General features: G+C 40.8%; 2 protein-coding genes across 15 annotated transcripts in view; one reads left to right on the top strand and one right to left on the bottom strand.

The window, feature by feature from the left end:
* The window catches only part of IQCH (IQ motif containing H), an 82,182-nt gene extending 66,035 nt beyond the window's left edge, over window positions 1–16,147 (bottom strand). For 9 of the 12 annotated variants that reach the window (XM_065076759.1, XM_065076761.1, XM_065076760.1 and 6 more), the window contains exon 1: window positions 600–715. In XM_065076759.1, the coding sequence (XP_064932831.1) occupies window positions 600–644 (45 nt within the window). In that variant the 5' untranslated portion in view covers window positions 645–715. Of the gene's footprint in view, window positions 1–599; window positions 716–2,710; window positions 2,818–13,701 lie in introns of those variants that run through there. The other 3 variants (XM_065076768.1, XM_065076771.1, XM_065076770.1) reach the window with 3 other exon arrangements.
* Window positions 717–20,701, top strand: AAGAB (alpha and gamma adaptin binding protein). Of its 3 annotated transcripts, none has more exons than XM_065076788.1 (11): window positions 779–912; window positions 3,314–3,466; window positions 7,109–7,299; window positions 8,232–8,328; window positions 9,125–9,214; window positions 11,523–11,606; window positions 16,092–16,174; window positions 16,878–16,971; window positions 17,746–17,850; window positions 18,366–18,415; window positions 18,897–20,701. In XM_065076788.1, the coding sequence occupies exons 4-11, from the start codon at window positions 8,271–8,273 to the stop codon at window positions 18,981–18,983; spliced, it is 651 nt and encodes a 216-aa protein (XP_064932860.1). In that variant the 5' UTR covers window positions 779–912; window positions 3,314–3,466; window positions 7,109–7,299; window positions 8,232–8,270; the 3' UTR covers window positions 18,984–20,701. The 3 variants fall into 3 exon arrangements, with proteins under 3 accessions (XP_064932857.1, XP_064932860.1, XP_064932859.1); XM_065076787.1 differs by having other exon boundaries at window positions 3,294–3,466; XM_065076785.1 differs by lacking the exon at window positions 3,314–3,466 and having other exon boundaries at window positions 717–912.
* Window positions 20,702–21,099: the final 398 nt, after the last annotated feature.

The following is a 21,099-nucleotide window of genomic DNA, read 5'->3' as shown; positions in this document are numbered from 1 at the left end:
CAGGAAAAAAATATGCATGATTTCCCATACTTTTGTACTTCACCAAAAAAGAGAATAAAAATCAAACGGTTTTAAAGCCATAGATTGCAGCAAGCCTGAAAAAACTCTTAATTTTAAAACAAATCTCACAAAACAATGGCAATAAACTTCGGGACTGACGTCCTTGGCCAAGGAACGATGTTTTCCTACACATTTCAAACATCTCTCTTGGTGCAGTTGCCTGAACTCTACAGAAATCTCGAAAGCATTAATGAGGGTCTGAAAAGTAGAGGCAGCCTGTGAGGGGATCACGTCAACTCAGGTCAAAAATGTATATTTTAAGTGTGTTAGCCAAAAAAGCTCAAGATCGCACGACGCTAAGTATTATCACGTTTCTAAAGCCCAAGCCCTTATCCAAAATTCGCAGGCATCGCCGCGGCCACTCCCTCACGCGGGGCTGAGCCCGCCAGTCCTCTCAGCAGCGGCAGCTTCACAGGCCGCGCCGCCCGCGCCTCAGCCCAGGGGAGAGGCGCCCTCCCCGAGGAGAAGGGCTCTGCCGGGGGCTCATCGTCGCGGCTGCTGGGGAAGGACGGGGCCGGTTGAGCGCTGCCCGGACCCACCTGCACCGGGCCGGCTCCCGCCTCCCGCCCCGCGAACGCGGCCATGGCGGCTGCCGCCCTCGCCCTGGCAACGGGACGCGCGAGCCGGACCGCACCATCCGCCTCGCCGCGTGGGGGAGGGCACGTCAAACAGGGGCTGAGCCCGCTCTTCCCCTTGTAGTACTCGCCCCCTCACCGCCTCTTTCCTCCCCGCGGCCGGGTGGTAGCGGCGGGGCCGGAAGGGGCGCGGCGGCGGGCGCCATGGCGGCGGCAGGGCCTTTCGCGCTGGTCACCAGCTGCGCCGGCGGCTTCAACGCCGAGGAGCTCGTCAAACGTGAGTCGCCGCTGCGCCGCGGGGCCCCGGCCTGGCCTGCCCGCAGCTGTGGGCCTCGGGCCCGGCAGCTCCTCACCCTCAGCCCGGGCCCTCAGGGGGCGGCTCCCCTCCCCTCACGCACCGGTCCCTGACAGGGCCCCTGCCTGCCCCGGGCTTGTGGTGTTTAACCATCTACCCTTGAGAGCGCCAGCGGCCTCCTGATTGCTTTAAAGAAATAAGCTATTGAAGAGAGGCGTCGTAGACCCGCAGATTGTGTTTTGTGCCCTTTGACACCAAGGAGCAGGCGGTATCACCACCACAGCCAACAGGGAAACCGAACCAGTTGTTACCCACTGGCCCTGTCTTAGGTGTGAATAAACTGTTGTAAGTTATACCTGGACTAAATCACTCAAGAATTGCCTTGAGGCTGACTAAAACAAAATCATAGAATACCAGGTTGGGACCACAGGGATCAGCTAGTCCAAGCTTTCTTGGCAAAGCATAGTCTAGGCAAGCTGGCCCAGTACCCTGACCAGCTGAATCTGTAAAGTGTCCAATGTAGAAGAAATAGCACTTTCTTCAACAACAAATGAAAACCATATTCATGAGACCATAAGCTTCACTGATGCAGAGTGTTCTGGTCATTCACACATCCAGTACAAAAACGATTTTGTTTCACCAGGACATGTCAGTGGCCCAGGCAGCCCCTAGAACACGAGGGGGACAAACTGAAGCAACCGGAGTGGCTTAGGAATATTGGCAAGGGGAAAACAAAAGTAGACTAAGTACTGTCCCTCTGGTTTCATCTTTTCGTTGAACCTCAAGGATAGTAGAATTTCTAAAATTCCTGGTTGGTCTCCACTATTGATTTGCTTCAGTTTGCTTTCATGCATTAGACCATTTGTTGGCCCAAGGCAGAAGCACCAAAAAGGGAAAGCTAAAGGAATTCTTTTTTTCAGCACTTGTCAGAATTGTAGATTACACTTACGCTGTATCACATACATAGAAATCATTCTATAGGAAGTGGTTTTCTTGGAACACACTTCCCCTCTTTATGGCCTGAAAAAGGGAACATGAAGATAAAGCCTGATAGTAGAGAAAACTTTGGTGGGTTTTTTAGTAATTTTGAAATCAGGGGAATTCCAAGAAGAAGCTGTGTAGATATTGATGGGTTTACCATTGCAGCCTGTTAGTACAGCTTTGTTTTTTAGGGAACTGGTATGAACAGTTTGATGTACCTACTAAGATGTATCACTTACCAACAGCCCCAACCACTTTTTTGGGTTTTTGGCAGTTTTGGAGAGATCTTCCTTAGAAGCCTGATAAAGCACAGGGCTGCCCCCTGGGACCGGTTCCCTCCATCTCATTAAACCACATTGTGGAACAAGAATTACAGCACAAAGTCTGCAGTCAAAGATGGCTCTGTCAAAGCAGCTGCATTGATACGGAATTATTTAAGGAGATTTCATACCAAAGCATAATATGTTTCTGTAAAATCTTGTTCTTAGTTTGAGTGAAGGTATAAGCAAGGCCTGGTTGGACAGGGCTCTGAGCAACCTGGTCTGGTGGAAGGTGTCCCTGCCCATGACAGGGGGTTGGGACTAGGTGATCTGTAAGGTCCCTTCCAACCCGAACCTTTCTGTGATTCTATGAAACTGGAAGGAATTATTCAAGGTTCCTGCAGCTTCCCTTTGATAATTTCTCATAGTGAAATTAAACAAGTGAACAAGTAAAAAAGGGGAGCAAAAAGCTTCATTGGAATGTTATTTAAGCTGAGAAAGTCTTAAAACTTCAGATTTTTTTTTTAAATGGTACTCACTTTGACATGTCCAGGCTTCCACTGTTTTCCAGTACCAAAACAGGAGTCTTATAGATAATCTTTGTGTCTTCTTGTTGAGTTGTTTCACAAAAGACATTAAAATCTTCCTGAAAGAAAGATGATCCTTTACTGAAATAAATACTGTGAGAATTTCAAGTTCCTGCTCTGTCTAACAAGTGAAATTACATCAAATCCAGGAGCATACCCAGAACAAACATCATAAAACATTCGAGGACAAGGCCAAAGTACACTGGGCTGAAGGGGTTTTGGGGAGTTTAAACAAAATGCTGGTGCAATTCTCAAAACTTCTGCTTTTACAGCATTCAAGTGTCATACCAGGTTAAATAATTATTTAATAATGGTTTAGTTCAAGAAGACCATTATATGAGCTCCCGAGAGGCAGTACAGTGTTTGAGATAAATTATGGCACAATATGTTAAATACTGTGTTGTTTGGTAGGATCCATGTAGCAGTTGGGTTTTGAGCCTGTAAGAAAAACATGAAAAAAAAAAAGCCTGATAACAGCGTTAGCTCTGCTTTTGCTGCTGTGCTTCTGGATTTCCCTGGTATGTACTCTTTCTAGGAAAATTTGTTTTGAAGTAGAAAGAAGCTGCGTAGAGTCTTCACTGTGAGGAGGTGTAGAAGAACTGATTTCTCCTGCTGCCTGCCAGAACTTTCCAGGCTAATTACAAGGCGTTTTCCAGTGTTTTCTTCCCATTAAGTAGGAAATGGCTTGAGGATAAGGAAAATATTTTGGTACGTTTGCTTGATATTTTTTAGTCTTTCAGGTTTCTGTGGGATACCCCAAGTTCTTTATTTCATTAGATACTGTGGCAAAATGAAGCTGTTTAAAATGCACAGAGTAGAATTGGCTCTTATCTTAGATACATTTATCACAAATTAAAAGAGCAAGCAAATAAGATTGTTTTAATTTTTAAAAATGCTGGCCAGATACATACTGTCTGTTGTGATTTTTTTTTTCCTCCTCTTTTTTTACTGTTTACCACTCCTCCCCCACAACAAAATATCTACACTGAATGCATATTTCTGGGCTTTCTTTACTCCTTGTGCAATTTGCAGGAGTATTTTTTATGGTGTTTTCCACCAGGTGGCTCTCAAGGCCCAGAATGTGGGAACTACATGGTGCACCTACCAACTACAAGGATTTGTGATCACAGATGGCATTGTAGAAAACTGAATTATGTTCTTATAGCATGTACTCAATCTGAAAAAAACACTAGGAAGAGAGATAAATACCTTCACCCCTTAGGAAAAAAAAAAAACCACCACACAACCAAACTGCAAAGAGGAGTTGTAATGATTCTGAAAACACATTACACTTAAACACACAGTATAGTAGAAGTGCTTAAATATCAGTTGAGTATTAGAGAACAGAGAACATGGCTGGAAGAGGCAAGATATCTGCATCTCGTTTTTTGATTATTATTCAGCTGTTTTTCTGAAAAGTTACTCCTGGTTTTCCTTTTTCAAAAGCAGTTGCTACCTTGCACTTAGAGAATACTTACAAAGCCTCCATTACAAAAAGGGCATTATGTTAGATTTTACAGTTTTGCAATGTCCTCTTGTTATCTGAACCATTGTTTGATTTATCTTGTCTATATGCAAACTCAAAAAATTTAAAATCGACAAGTTTAAGTCAGTAAAATGAGCATTCATGTAAGTAGCTGAAATTAATTTCCAGAATTATTGGTCAGAATTTTGCCCACTTCATTAAAAATCATAGATATTTGTGATTGAAGAAGGGACACAACTAATGAGCCTGCTGAAAAACATCAGCTGGTAACTGGCTGCCTGGAAGTAAAATAACTTCTCCTCTGGAGACATTTTGCAGAAATTTGGAAGTTCATCGAGCCATATGACACCTGCCACTATCGGTTACTGGACTGAGCCATGAACTGATCTCCTGTGTCAGTTGCTGTTGTGTTTTTAAATAGTTTTCTGATAGAAAACAGGCAAAGTGAGCCATGAACTGGGCTAAACTGGAGGAGGAGAATCGTCTGAGGCCAAGTGTGATCTCATTGTAGGTCGGCTTTAGTGCAGAAAGTTGCAGAGGTGAGTGGTGCCAGCATATGCAGGAGGTAACGACCCCAGGATGATACCACAGCCAGCTTAGAAATGGTCTGTTTGGCCCTTGGCCTCAAATAATTCACTGTAGGGGAAGCTTCTATTGCTCTAAAGTTCTAAGGACGCAGGGGATGCTGAAATACATTGTATCTTAATGAGTATTCAGCAGTTATCGGTAAGACTGTAAAAGTTATTTCAGTATGATGTATCCAGCATTAGTAATTGCCGTATTTCTTAGAGGACCCTGAACTCTAAATCCTGTTTTTGAATGTCGCTAAGCACCGTCCTTTTGTGGCATGAACTTTTTCTAGGCGTGTTTTTAATGGTGGTGCATTTGGAGTCTGTTTGCATTCCTGTCATCCAAATGAGCCACTTGTGCTCATTAAGTCAGCCCAGTAGGTCCTGCCTACTGTTGTGGTCAGAGTGTGACTCAGTTGGTTTTCCAGGCCCTTTGGATAGCAAACCACTGACACTTTGAATGACTGAGGAGTTTAAAAAGGAGTAAGTCACTGGAGATTAGTTTGACAAGCCACCTCCTTTTGCCATATTATTTTTCAATTAGTTTATTCTGTATCCAAATAAAACTTAATGGGGTTTATTCCAATGGATACTCTCTAAATTAGATATGAACTATTCTGGCTGAATTTATGTCTCATTACAATACAGGCTATCTTGGAAAGAAATTTCTGGAATCCAGAGGTGGCAAATGTAATCCTTAAAACTAGTTCCAACATGGAATATATCCTTGACAACTTGAGTTGCAGGCTGTATTTCTTTTGTAGTTTCTGCTTGTTTACTCAAAAGGCCAAAATCTAATTTGTCTGAATGACTTTTGTGGAAGAGAACTATTAACAAGATACCTAAACTGCGTTTAGTTTCCTGCCATGAGTAATCAGGCTGTTGTGTGGTAATTTGTTACAACCCTGAGCCATAACAAGTCTGAATCCTTTCCGAAAGTTCCTGCAGTCCCTTGAGTTTAGTGCACAATATCCATTTTTACTGGGAGAGAAATTTCACAGGGGATCGGCAAAATCTCTTGGGATGAATGATGGGTAATCGGAAGCACAAAGGGATGAAAGAGGCTCCTTAAAATACAGGACCTGTAGCATGTAGCAGGAAATGGGATGTGTCCTAATTCTTCTAGCAGTACTTTAAGGCCTAAATTTGTCCATGGAGCCTTTTGTAGAGAAAAAAAAAAAAACAAAACCACACTTACAAAGCAAATGTGAAAGTTCTTTCATATCAGCTTTTGGAAATCTTTTGTAAGAAGTTCTTTCCTTTTGTCTTCTTGCTTGGGTGGCTTTGTGCAGCCTTGTGCATCCCGCTTATTCACCAGTTAGATTTCTCAGACTTTGCAGTTAGTTACAAAAAAAATAAAATCATCATTGAACCTTTCTATGGCAACCTTGACAGAAAGTTTTTCCTGCCTTTTTTTTGATAAGATACACAGAATTTCAAATTCATGTCCAGACTATTTGGGGAGCAGCCTATTCTAGCATCGCCAGGAACTGTCTCAGTACCTTTAAGATAAGACCCTTAAGATTTTAGAAAATCCATATACTTTTTCTTTTTTAACTCTTCATTTACCCAAAGAGATTTTAGAGGGCTCAGTTATTTTTATATAAAGTTGACTTGTGTTTTAAAGCATCCATAGGTTGGTCCAGCTTGACCAAGATATTCTGCCCGTTCCAGCGAGGTATTTTAAATACAGATGGATCCTCTGCTCTGCTCTAACCATAATTCAGTTCCAGCGGGTGGCTGCCACACTGTGAGTGTGCACTCCGAAGGGCAGCGTTCAACATCACATTATCAAAGCACGGACGTGGATTTTAATTGCCGAACTCCTACGTGGAATTTAATGGGAATTACAACAGAATTGTAGTAACTTGGTTTATTTTCTCATTAGTTACCTTCAGGTTTTGGTCACAGTCAAACAGTTCTTTACATCTGAATGAACAAGCAGGGTTTGTTGCTGCTGTAATAAAGTCAAGGTATTCTCTCCATACATCCTGTTTACAGGTAGTGAGTTTGAGGCTGACACTTTTAAAGGCATTTCCAGGAAAAAAAGACTTGCTTTTTGAAGAGCTCCTCTACCATATTTTATTTCTAAAGCTCAGTAATAAACTCTTTTAAAAGCTAAGTAAACTCTAGGACAGAGTAACAAATTGAGTTCAAATTTCTGAAGATCTTAATATATGTTTTATTATAGTAAATAAAGATGGCCCTCTATTGGTACTGTACCAAGCTTCTCTAGACAAATGATTTTCTTCATGCTTGTTTTATCATCTGACTCTTTCATTTTCTTTTATACAGGTATCACAGGAAAAGATGACCTTGCTGCGGGTGCAATTACAAGTGGAAAAGTGAATTTCTACCCCTGGACAATAGATAATAAATATTACTCTGCAGATATTCACCTCTGTGTAGTACCAAATGCATTTCTTGTTACTGCAGATATTGCTGAATCCGTGCAAGCATTTGTTGTGTACTTCGACAGCACAATAGTAAGACTCTTCTGCTTCATTATATTGCTTTGTCTGTATGATATAGTTGCCTTATCACAGTGATAACCGCAAATTATATTTTCCTCGTCTTGTGCCATCCATTCCTTTTAGGCTGTTCTGCTAATTGTTAGTAAATCAATGTTAAATTATACCTGCTGACCACGACAGCAGTTTCCTTCCCTTTTACTATTATACTCCAGCTGGAAGAGAGGTTTTCAGGATGCAAAAATGCCACTAATTTAGGCAAATTCTCCTCCAGCTTCACTCCTGGCTGATACTGATTTAGAAAGGCTGCTTCAGGAAAGCCAAGAGTGAGGAAGCTAAACCTAAGATTCATTGCTATCATTTTACCCAAAATTGTTTCTGCTAATCTGGCAGCAGTGAAAACAGTGCTTCAGCAAAAGCCAGAGAGATTCTGAAACAAAAAAGTACTCTAAATAAGGAGCTGTTTTTATACCACAGGTGTGAAAGGGTACATACTACACATTTGGCAAAGTTACCTTTTACCAGACATCTCAGGGCTGTCTCAGAATAAACTAGAGCAAGGGGAGTAGTTCACCAGCCCCCATAACATCCACTTTAATGTAGATGATGGCTACCCTTAAAACCCAAGATATTCTTAAAATTAAATACTTAGGATTAGCCTTAAGCAAAAATGTTTCCTAGTCTACACTAAGATTGCATAATTAATATTAAACATGAAAGGGAGGTCCAAGGCAATAGGATTAACTCATCTGTAAAATAAGTCAAGAATCAGAAGGAAGTTGTGTATAAATCAGCTCCTCCGATTAGAACACAAATGTTTTAAACATACTTGATATGCAACCTAGTATATTTATGAATTTCATTGCTTTTATTCTAATACTAGTAATGATTTTAAAACTCAAGTATTTGAGGATGCATCACAAAGACCTTTTTTTCCCCCCTTTTAGAAATCTGGACTTGATAGTGTCTCCGAATGGCTTCCCCTGATGGAAGAGTGGTTACCAGAAGTCATGATCCTGGTTTGTAACAGAGTATCTGAAAATGGTATGAAACCTAAAGAAGTTTCAGCCTGACTTAGACTTACTAACCTTGCCTGATAATTTGTTTTCTAGTTAACGCAATTGTTTCTTAAAATATTTTTGTTAGACCGACTTTGAGATTTAATTGAGAAGAGCCAAGTCACTCCTGCAACCAGGAACAGAAGAGTCTTAAGCTAGTTGTGGTTAAAACTGAATCAGAATTTTACAAGCTTGCTTAAAATGAACTCTGTGTATCCCCTTCCTAGTGTACCAGTGTGCACTGTAAAGTAATTAAAAGGTATTAATATTTCTGGATATGCATAATCCTCTCTGGTGAAGAATGATGATTACTGCTGGTTGCTTAATTACAGTGGAAACTATGTTCATCTTTTTTGACCATTTGGACATTAAAGGCACGTGTTTGCTTTGGTTCTAGACTAGCATATGCAACACCAGAGCAAGCTGTAGGGTGCAGAGGTGACCCTGTAACTTAATTTGGATTCAAACCTGGAGTTAACAGAAGTCTTCATTCACTGTGGCACTTCACTTACATTTCCCTTTGAGTACCCACTGCAAAGCCATTTGATTTTGTGGTATTTGAAAACAAAACCAAAACCAATTCAAACGAGAAGTTTAACTGGAGTTTTGGGGATCAGATTCAAAGTGAAGGGAAAATCCATGCCAGCTACTATATATTTTTTCCCCATGCAATCCAGAATAAGCAGACAACTTTGAGGAAATAGAATGTAGCTTAAGATTCAACTACTGATATTAGTGTCAGATGTGTATGTTCAGTACAAGTGTTTGTTTCCCAACTGTAGGTGTTAACAGACAGAAAGCTCAAGAGTGGTGCATCAAACATGGCTTCGAACTGGTAGAACTCAGCCCTGAGGAACTGCCTGATGAAGATGGTAGGACTGCTACTACTGTTTTAATTTTGGGAATGCAAGAGCACACCAAAATACCTTCTAAACAATTGCAAGGGGTATAACTTGATGTGCTAAATGGTTACAGCATGGAATGCTCCCAGTTGGTGAGGCTTAGTCTCAGCTGTAAAAGGTCAGGAGGAGGAGGTCATTTCCTGCAAGAAATTCTGTTTGTCTCCTCCCAAATACAGCTGCTGTTTATGTAGCACCTACATAAAAATAATATCTGCTGCTTTTTCTGGCACTAATCCTAGGACTGTATTGATAGATTAGAAGCATTTATATTCTACTTTGCAAAAAAAAAAAAAAAAGAGTCAGAGATGCACAAGGGCAATAAAACATCTTTTTTAAAAAAGACTTTTAAAACCCATTGTGCATACCAAGAAAAGAACGACATTATTCATATGGTGACATGATAGGCTGAAAAGGGGAGATTGTTAAAAACATTTCAGAATATCACGTACTGCTACACAGGAAATAAACCAGTTTCAAAATCACTGGCTGACCATGTGTTTATAACTTGAGAAAACCCATCAGGCAAAGTCAGAAGTGTGATATGTGATGTTCCACTCTTGAAAAGTGACTGTGCACTTCCTGACAGCCTTATCAGCATCAGCCTTATCTTCTCATTTCAGCGATACAAAAAAGTGTTTACATCTTACCTCTGCAGAGCCAAAATGAGGCAACTGACTCCATTTCCAGGCTGGTGGAATTAGTCACTGACATTCGCTCTATTTCAGGTTCACCAAATATGTAGCTGTCACCAAAAATAATTTAGTCTAAAGTCCTAAGCTAGAACTCAAGTCCCACCCCTTCCCCCTTTAAGGGCCTAGATAAGAGTTGTATCTTGAGTAGCTAAAACCACCACTTCTTCCCCCGCCATGTCTTTAAAGGTGCATTGCTTTTTGGTACTTTGTTAGTCAGGGAGGGATACTCATATTTCTGATTTGTAGAAACCAGAAAAATCAGAAGTGGATACCCCTTAGACTAAAGTTGTCTTATGAAGTGCTTTAAAAGGAAATACTAGTAACATTAAATCAAGTTATTTTTCTATTGAATAATTGTTGTAAAGAGCGAGCTCTTTACTATTTAAAGAATATAAGTAATGGGAATAATAATAACTCAGGATGTTAATCTTTGGAGTATGAAGATCTGTGTTCTTTCCTAGGTTTTTTAATATGATAGTTGATTCACTGTGACTCATGCATAGGAGGAAATGTGTTCTAGTGAGTAACTTATTTAGCCTGTAAACATGCTGTGTGAATTACAAAAGATAAAATGGATACAGTAAACATACTGGGCCAGTATCTGCTTAAAAATTACCACTTTCTGGCAGCTCATCACAAATGAACTGGAGCACTTGCTACGACTACACAGTTTGTGCAGTAAGGCTAAGAACTCTAAACTGAGACAAAACCAAACAGCAGTGTCATAGAGGGCAAAATATTTGATCAAAGGGGTCATAGACAGCTTTAAATTTTTTTAAAGGCACTTCCAATTACTGCACCTGTCCCTGAGTCATCCTAGATGAGTTTGATTTTTAAGCAATCGCATTTTCGTATCCAAAGGGTTGATTATTTTCTTTATTTTTCCCTATCACTTTGTGAGACCTGCACAAACATGGGAAGCTGACTAAACTGAGGAAATGGGAAAACTGACTTTATACAAAGTGGTGACAGATCTATTCAGTAAATGCGTTGAAGTCCAAATAATGCTTTTCCTAGTCTTTCAAGTTACTGTAATTCACAGGATTACTGGAACAATTGGAGTTAGATATTGTGGACATAGCTTTACAGTGATCATTTTAATTTTTAACAAGCATCACACCTTTTTAAAATGGTTTTCCGAAGTTCTTTACTTTCTAAAGAATGGAAGAGTATTTTTAACACCCCTTTTTGAAGTCATACAGCATTCTAAAAGACCTTGGGGTAAAAGATGCCTTACTTTTAACAGCAACTTAAAAATTGCCTATTAGTACTTGTATGTTATTTAACAATGTAGGCCTCATGCTAAATATGTAACAAAACCCCACTCAGAATTTAGATTTCTCTACAAAGGGCTGAGAGCTCACAATTCATGATACCTGGAAGCGTAGACTATGAAGTTAGGTATTAATTTAGTTTTGTTTGGCCTCTCATGAAGCAAAGGCAAGAAATCCGTGTTTCCGAACAAAAGTAGTAATTTATATCGCGATAAGATAGGACAAGCATTCACACGCATCTTCTTACTTTCAGGCATGTAATGGTTTGTGGTCTAGTTGTTAGGAGTGAAATGTCTTTGTCTTTTGTTTTAGATGATTTTCCAGAATCCACTGGAGTGAAACGAATTGTACAAGCCTTAAATGCCAACGTGTGGTCCAACGTAGTCATGAAGAGCGGTAGGTAACACAGATTCCTCTTGTATGAATTCTGGAGAATGCAAGGCCTGGAGGGCTTCATATTTTTAGCAAAAGTTTAAACTGAGCAGCTACAGTGGTACTGCCACTGCCTCAGCAGCTGGAGAATAGAGCACTCGTCAGCCTTTTAGATAGAATAGTACAGTTCCAGGTATTGCATTCTTTGTCCCTTGATACACAGAGAAACTTACAGGAAATGGGTGAGATTTATTCCTGTTTCAGCATCTGTTCCTGTTCCCTCTGTACTTTAACTTGCTGTCTACCAGGAATTTGAATGAAATCTTCCACTAACTCTTCAAACTTCAAAGAAAAATAAAAGCTTGTTCCACCAAGCTCTAGCAGCAAACAGCTAGTTGTTATCAGGTTGATCTAGAAACTGATACATGGTTTAGTGTAGAAGAAATGTTAAATTCCAAATTTATTTTAGTTTTTTGAAAAAAAAAATTGAAGCAGGGATGAGAACAGCAAATGCAGAGATGAGATTCAGCAAATAAGTGATTTCAGATGTCTGTTGAAGAACATTTTAAGTGCACTGCAAGAAGGACTGTCTTCCCTACAGAAAATCCCACATGGACCACAGACTATTTTGCAAACATATAAAACAACAACAACAAACCCCCCAAAACCAACCAAACAAAGAGAAAAAAACAACAGGCAGCCCCAGATAACTGGTTATCAAGAAGAATTAGAATTTTGCAAACATCACTTTAGGATTAGACTTGATAGAAAAGAAAATGCTGTGGCTAGCCCAGAGTTATTGCAAGCATAGGTACTTCCATTTACTTGAAAACCTTTCTGATAACACATGCTGGTGCAGGAAATGTAGGAAGATTAAACTCTTGTGAAGTGCTTGGCCTGACATTTCTTGTTTCACAAAGTCTCAACCATTACCAACCTTCCAATGTCTCTGCGCTCTCATATTCCATTTTCCACTGTTGCAGCTTCTTCCTCCCTGTCTTTTAACTGTGTGATGATTTCAAGTGTGAAGAGGCTTCTGCTAGTTCTAACTGGAAGATGGTTACTGGATGAGAACTGTGAAACTGATAATCTTTTAATATTTTTTGTTTATTTTTTTTTAAGGTAGCCTTTTGAGTGTTACTCATACCACATCAGAATGAGATTAAAGTTGGTTCTAACTTAGTGTAACTGTTGTGGAGAAATATGTAGCCATTTGAGATGGCATAAAGTATCTCACTAGTGCTAAAATGGTTTTCTTAACACCATATTTCCTGCATTTGACAGATGCCACATTACAGAAGAACAGAACTTAGTCACATATTTGGTTCTTTATGGGTGGAAATTCCTGTGCATCATTAGTGTGTTCTGTAAAGGTCAGACTCCTTGAAAATCCACATTTTCTAGCTCCACAGTGCAGAAACCACACAGCATCGATGCATGTTACTACAAACCCCTCAGGAAGTGAACTATATTTGGAAGCTGTTGCAGCCTGACTGTGCCTTCAAAGGGAAATTGTTGAGCACTTAAAATAAAACTTTTTACAACCTGTAACATATCTTTTGTTTTCAGCTTCCTCCTGATCCTGGAAACGGGCTTCCACATAAATCAAACTTTAGCTTTTCTACCAAACTACCTATAGCTGCTGGCTCTTTAGAAAACATGCAGTCATACTTCATGTGAAGATTTTTTTCATGGACTACAAGATATTTGGGTAGAAGTAAAAGCTTATAGCACTGCCAAGTGTAGCCATTCCTAAAGGCAGCGTTACAGCACTGCCTTACTTCAGCTGTTTGTATGAGAATTTAAATTTACAGACAGAGGAGAAATGACACCTTTCAAGGACAAGTATTAAGCCCCTGCTATTTTAAGATGTTTTTTCTTAAACCCAAACACAATTCTTCTGAAGTTGTGGAGTAGTTTTTTTGTGCACCTATTAAGAAAATTTCCAACCTTTCAATTTTTTCCTCTAGCATGCAAATACATTCATTCCATACCAGTTCATAAAAATAGGTGTTAAGTATGGTGTAGTTAAATGATAAACATCTTTACATCAACACCACATGCTTTACAAGTAAATAAAGCAGTTTGTCTCTAGTAGAAGAAAAACAAGCAGTCTTACCAGAGAGTCTCCAGAGGGAAATTGCATTTTGGAGTTGGCACAAAGTTGCTGGTTGTCCGGGCCTCAGAGCTCTGTGCACTATGAGAATTCAGGTGGCTTTCTTGGGCAGAAAAACATGAGAAATTCTTCAGCCAACTTCTCCCCCTCACAAAAGCAGTTCACTGCTGGCCCTTAAGGAGCAAAGATGATTGACCTGGACAGCAAGAAGAGAAACAACTCCCTGCCCTCTGAAAGAAACACCTGATCTGTTTTCCTGCTTAAACATGTGTGAGTGATCCCAGCAATTAACCCATCTCTGTTTACAAATAATTAGCCTGATTTGGGGGAGCTGTTTAAACCTAGTTATTTAAACAAATCATTAGTTTTGACTTTTTAATTCCAATTTTGTGTGGAAGTCAGGGTCACCACATGGTCAGCTGGAGACAGACTATGGAGGAATAATGGATAAAGACGGTGGAAAACATTTTGCAGTGGGTTGAACATATATGAACTTTGAACCCAAGCTCAGAGCTCTGTAGCCATTGATGAGTAATACCTGTCAAAATGTATAAAAACCATCATAACAGAGCCACCAACTATTACAATAAGTTGAGTGAGATAATGTTTGGCTTTGATGCCGTAAGAACACTGTGTAAGGCATCACCCGCTTCCTGAATTGCACCCAGAAGATGAAATAACTTTTACATCCAATAAAAAGGTTTATGGGAAGGCTTTTTCAAGGGTGTGCCTGCAACCAAGTGCTCTGTCTGCCACCTCCCTAACCACAGATCCAGAAACAAATAGCTGCTTTCCAGCAATCCCTGCTGTAGATTCCAGTTCTAACTGGGACAATGTTTTGTGATTCTGCTGGCTGAGGTTACATGTGTGTGGTGGTGGGGATGGAGCCACCGTTATTTTTCTGGATGGGATGAGCTGTAATTGTAGATATGGAAGAGGTACGTGATGAGCTCACTTCATCCACCTCCCTGCCAATGTGGGAATGTTCTCTCTCAAGTACATTCTGACTCAGAAATTGGCAAAATGTCCATCTTTACAGTTTTCCAAAAGCTCTTTGCTCAGCCTGCTGAAACGCGGGGAAGCTCCTCTGTTGTGGGTTGTGAGTCTCAATCTTTTATCGCTCAATTGCCTGTTAATTTAGCTGGCGGACTTCACAGCCTTTCACGTCTTGCCACTGAACTTTTTTAAGGCGATTTGTCTGGCCAGACTGATTCACTTCTTCCCAAACCTTTGGTGAGTGATCCGTTAAAGCAGTAAAACTGGACAAAACAGCCAATTGAAACAAATACCTGCTCGGGGAGCAGGAGGGGGGAAGAGAACGGGACAGGACATGTGAGCCCAAGTACACACTATTAAACAGGAACTCAGGTCTTAGTAATTCACTAATGGGGACATGTTTACATGTTTTCTAGAGAGCTGATGGTTGTAGTTATATGTTCGACTCTTCAAGATGAGATTTTTGTATAAATGGCAAGTCAGTTTGGACAGTGCATAAGAATTACATCATCTCAACATTTGAGTCTGGAGCTTAGTCATTAGTGTAATAATTCAGAACACTTTTTTTTTTTTTAAAGTGATATTAATCATTCTTCTGGCACAAATCATTGTTGCCTGGCTAGTTGTAGTACAAAAACTTAACGTTATTTATTTTTTAATTGACTAAAATACTAAGATTTGCAGAAAAATCTCTCGAGTCCCTTGTGTAACTCTGAATATTTAGTACTCAATGCAAGGCCAGCTGAAAACATGGCTTAGAAACGAAACACCTCAGAATAACTCCTATTATGCATATATTTTAATTTTTTTTAAATGAAGTTTTAAAATTCTGTCAGTTTAATTTTAAAATACTGTGCTGCATCTTTTACCTTAGATGATTGTTTAGTTTTAGGTTTTAATTCACTTTTTTTTTAAAGGCTGGATTTTAAGATACCACTGAAATCACAGCAGGGCAGCAGATGTGGAAACCCAAAGCACCTGGCAGTGCCAAGAGACCTTGGATTTGATGGCTGGGTCTTTCCATGAATACTGAATTAGATATTTACACCTGGCCTTTGCTGTTACCATAGTGCTGCACCTGTTTAGACAATACGTGTCTAAGCAAAGAGACTTGATGCATTTCCTGTATTTAACCACAAACTCAGAGCTGCTTCCCATGGATGGTGAACCTGGCTCTGCTGAGTGTCGCTTACAGCAAGTGCCTCTTCTGGATTTTGAAAACCGCCCCATTTGGCATCAGAAGAAATTTGCCAGACTAAATCCTAACACAGCAGTGACTTCCAATAGGAAGAAAAAAGAGCTCCCATCTCTTGTGGCTTACACATCTATTCCCTATTGGTAATACTGAGCAACAAATATTGCATTTTCTGTCAAACTAACAGCCGTTTTGTTTTTAGACAGGACCCAGGGCTTTGGTCTCCTCAGTTCATTGGCAGGTGCGAACTGTAGCATCGGGTCAGAAGAGAACCAAAATACACAAGTAAACAGTAATTCCTGTTTCTTGTCCTTTGCTCGTACTGTTTCTTCTGTTACTCTTTCCTATTGTCACACTTGGTGTAGTGGGAGCTTTTGGTTTTTTTCCTCCATTCTCAAAGGGTGCTTCACAGCCTTCTGGAGCGGATTTTAAAGGAAACATCTCTGAAGTCTGCAAAACTATCTGCATTTTTCTTACAAGTCCTCCTGAGACAGTTGTTCGTAGGAGCTGACACCTCGTGGCTGTGAGCTTGCTGGTTTTTGGGATATTGCCTCAGAACTCCCCATTTTACCTGGCGATGGCTGGTTGTGTGCTCAGTGCATAAAGCTGTTGGGTGTTGATTCCACTGACTTCAGCACCATGTAAATGTTTTACCCCAGAAAACCCACTGGAGCTGAGGAAAGGTTATTAAAAGCTCCATTCAGTATGTCGGTTTTCATTAATATCCAAGAGCAGCACTTTGTGCAAAACAAAAACTATCACTTGATAGTGTTATTTAAAAACAACAACAAACCTTCATGTGGTACCTATGTACAGTGTTGCAGAATTGGCTTTTCATAATACATCTGGTTTTCATAATACACAGGTTTCGCATTAAGTAACAGCTTAAGATAAAGTTTTTAAAGTCAAGCCAGGAAGCACCTGATTTGCTGATGATGCTTTTTGGGTGTATTATTGGATTCTCTAACATCTGTTTGTTTCCTGACAGGCCAATCCATCAGCAGCAGAGAGGGAAGAATCGCAGTTAGACAGTAGAGAAGATGCAGCCGGCACAGACGACCTGCAGATCGACAGCTCCGTAGGTGAGATCTCTCTCTGCTTGACAGGTTTGTTGGAGCAGACACCCCTGGCCACTGGCTTCTTCTCCATGAAAACTGTGGCATAAATGTGCTTGCCAGAGCCAGTAGAGACTAATTGTTTAGACTTTGGGTGTTCTTATTGAAAAAATGGGCCCACGTTCAGACTGGACAAAGCCCCTGCAGCACAACCACCTGGAAACATTCACATCTGATGTACGTATTGTGTATATTTAGAATAAATTGTGATTCAAGTTTCAAGATTTATGGTTGCAGAGAAAAATCCTTATGGTATGACCCAGCAGGAGGTAGATGAACCACACTCTGCTGGGCTGAGTCCTCAGATGTTCAGGTGTTTTAAGCTATAGGTCCTTAGATATTTGCACCCTTCCAGGAGATGGGAATTTCTTACAAGTTGTATATGGAGATCTCCTAAAGGGTGGCTGTTGTTAGTTGAGGTCTAAGCATAGTTTCATTACTCTTTCATTTATTCCGTGGCTGTTCCTAGACAGATCATTTTATAATAAACAAGAAACCTTAAATATTGGTTGAACTCAAAAACACTCTTGCAATGTAATATTTCAAAATTAAAGACCACTGTAATGGTGCCGTGAGCCGTCTGTATGAACAATCAGTAAATTAAATGTTTCTTTCTCTCCTGTGGGGTTGCAATTTGCAAGTGGGATTTCCAGATGTTAAAATACTGTTTTTATCAGAAAGGCTTCCATACCTGCTGACAGAGGAATTTACCTTAAACCAATCTATACGCATTTATTTCAGATCCCGTGTTAGATATGGACATTCAGGAGTTAGCCAACCTGACCACGAGAGACAGTGACCTGGAGAACTTCGAAAGGCTCTTTTCAAAGCTGAAAGAAATGAAAGGTAACGTACCAGGGAGAGATGGCCTGAGCTGTATCGCCCCTTCTAGTCACTCCAAGCCATGAAAGCCAGGGTGGGAGATGGGAAGATTGTACAAATTCCTGTTCTCCCATTGGAGGTTTTTTATCAGTAGCTGATCTTTTCATCAATTTGTCCTTCATCTTGACAGTGCTCTTGAAAGAAGTAGGTGCTGCCCAGCTGGCTGCTGTCACATTGGGTTTGTCCACCGTGAACTAACGCTACACAATTTTCTATAAACAAACCTTTTTTCTTTGCAGCTCTGCGACTGTGTGCCAGTCTTGTCGCTTAAAGCTACAAATGTTTGAGGTGAAATCCAGTGTGCTCAGCAGCATCGTCTTGCTGGTGTTTGGGAATTGCAGTTGCCCTTACTAAATAAGATTCTTTTTGTTATGATCTTAAACTTGCTTCTTCATAGTCCCCTAAAAACAGACGCAACAGGCATTTTACTCCCTGCTCCCTCTTGAGGTTGACAACCTAAGTCATGTTCTTTTCCACAGATAAAGCCGCAACGTTGCCTCATGAGCAAAGAAAACTACACGCGGAAAAGGTGAGGTTTGGAAATTGGCCTTCAAATTATTAAAAATGGGGTTTTCCTTTCTAAGCCATAGTTACTTGGCTTGCAGAGTTCCCATATTAGGAGGAGTAAGAACAAACCGCGCAGCCATTGGGAAGACTGTCTGGTATCTCGCAAGAACTGGAGATTTTGAAACACCAGAAAAAGCTTAGAAGGCCCCGCAGTCTCTGAGGGTGCAAGCCAGCTTGTGCTTAAATCACTGCAAGAGCCTTCATCTCACACAACATTTAATTGTGCCTTAATTAGCACAAGTTTTCTATTACACCTGCCTCCCTGAATTCTAAATAACCGCCTCTGTGGTGTTGAAATCACTTCAGAGAGGATTAGCATTGGACCTAGAAACGTGGTTACTAGATTCAGCTGCTGCTCAGTTTCTATTTTTTGGATGGTAAATGCAAAATCTTCAGTCATTTGAGAGGAATTTTTCTCCCTTTCTCTTTTTTCCCGTTGTTAGGTGGCCAAAGCCTTCTGGATGGCAATTGGAGGAGACAGAGACGAAATCGAAGGGCTCTCCTCAGATGAAGAAAACGAAATTCTGTAGCTGTAGGCGACAGAGCGATCCTGAAAGAGGATTTGCCTGCAATGAGCGTTTATTGCGAAAAGCCCCATTTAGCTTTAGTTGCTTTCTTTGGTTAAGGGATTCCCCACATAACTGTAAAAAGTAACACATTCCACAACACCTAATGGTTCGAGTGGTTGTGTCTGCCTGTTCGTTTATTCTCTCCCAGAGATTTCTGGAAGGCGATGCATGCACTTAGAGGAAATCATAATTAGTTTACATTTTTCAAATTAACATTTTTATTGTTGCCTCTTTTGAGTTTAAATAAACCAATTTACTACCAGTTCTCTTTCTACATATGGCTGGTGGTTGTTAAGTGACTACTTAGTTCCAGACTCAACGTCGTAGATGTCGGCCTGTTGGATGGGTTTATGTGGCTTTATAGCTGACTTACTAGTTAAAACAAACCAGATTTATATGAGCCATGAAGAGAAAGTTGCTGAATTGTGCCCTGTTGTGGGACGCTGTGCCAAGGCTGAAAGGTTAGTCCTGCTGGCTGCCAAGATTATTAAAAACGGCCCGCAGGCTCTGAGTTCTGTTTGCGGCCCTAAGTACGTGGTCCTTCCCTGGAGGGTCAGGCCTTGTCCCACACTCCCTGGCTTTCCATTAGAAATTAAATTTGGGATTAAATGCAAGACAGATTTTTATTTTTGGCTGCTGTTCCAGGGGTGAAGTTCCCAGCCCAAACCTGCAGCACTTGTTCTCCAGGACCCAGCAGAATGCACAGACCTGCTGGTGAATTTCGCCCCAAATACCTAAAGAGAAGAGCTGGTTTTAAAACCCCGCGCTGGCACCTGCTGCATTTCTGACAGACTTACGCTCCTGTATGTTCCTTGGAAGGCACCAGAATGCAAATCTCAAATTGCTGCTTCATGGTGAGCAATCTTAGAGATTTTTGAAATGAACTTTCTCAATGTCTGGTTTTTGTGTCAGTAAATTTTGCGAGTCTTGAGACAGCGACTTTCCATAAATTATTTGACAGCTTTAAATTTTGAAAGCGTTTTCCCTGTGGCTTTTGACCTTCCTTGCCTCTTCTTTTAAGCAAAGCTAAAATAATAGGCTGCTTGGAACGCTGTAAATAATTTCCTGGGTAAAAACCGTGGCGTTTGCAACTCTTAAAAAACAGAACTGAAGCCTTGTTAAGTAGTTTGAAAAGCATTTCTCATATAAAGACTGAACAGTGGCCCAACTGTAGTAAACTACCTTTTTTAAGAGAAATGTTCCTTTTACGAGGCTACACGTAGGCTCCAGCTCGTGGAGCAGGTGGTGATGAGCACAGGGCTGAAAGCGCAGCGCGGGGACAGGGTTGGAGCAGAAGGACGCGGAGTTTGGGCCAGGAGAAGCCAGGCCTGAGCACGGCGTCCTGCAGGGTAGACAACACATTTGCACAGGTATTTTGGAGCAGATCTGATGTATTAAAAACTCTTTCAAGTATGTTTTTGTTGTAAATGTGTGTCTTGTTTGTAGCCCGTGCTTTAAAAAAAGCACAATTCATTGAGGTAGGAAGTATAGCTAGGAAATAGTTGTAATGATCCTTAAAGAGTATTGTATTCTATTTTTAAATCACAGTTTACTTTGCTGGCAGCTTGTTTTGTGGGTCAGGTTGTTTTCTGAAAAGAGGTTTCAGTTTTGGCTCCGGGATTTCTTTACAAAGTAGATGTTACAAAAACTAATAAAAGAGGCATTAGTGGCAAAAGAAACGTGAAGGTGGTGTGTCTTTCCCTCCGTTTGTCTGCCGCAGCATTGCTGAGCAACAACAAACCAATTCCCCTCTCACTGTTACGTCCTCGCAGGGGGTTTGAAGTCCGAGCTCGGCTGGGGCCGGCGCTCCAGTGCTGAACTGGAACAGCTCTGGTTAACGCGCTGTGGGCAGATGTAGCAGCTTTTCTGAGTACAGGTGACCCAAGAGCATCCAGATCTACAGGGATTTTAAGAAAACTCTGAAGGAAAATGATGCTGCTTCCGTTTGCAAGAAAACTCAAAGCAAAGTGATTGTGTCTGTGTTAGCAAAGAGCGTTTAGAAGGGTCACAGCAAACACTCCAAGGGCTGCGAAACCTTTAAACTGAACAGAACTTTAGAAATGGCCATTCTGGTGTT

This window comes from Columba livia, chromosome 11, assembly GCF_036013475.1.
Source record: "Columba livia isolate bColLiv1 breed racing homer chromosome 11, bColLiv1.pat.W.v2, whole genome shotgun sequence".
NCBI classification, from domain to species: domain Eukaryota; kingdom Metazoa; phylum Chordata; class Aves; order Columbiformes; family Columbidae; genus Columba; species Columba livia.
The sequence above is the reverse complement of the archived record's forward strand: the minus strand, read 5'-3'. Positions and strand labels throughout refer to the sequence as shown.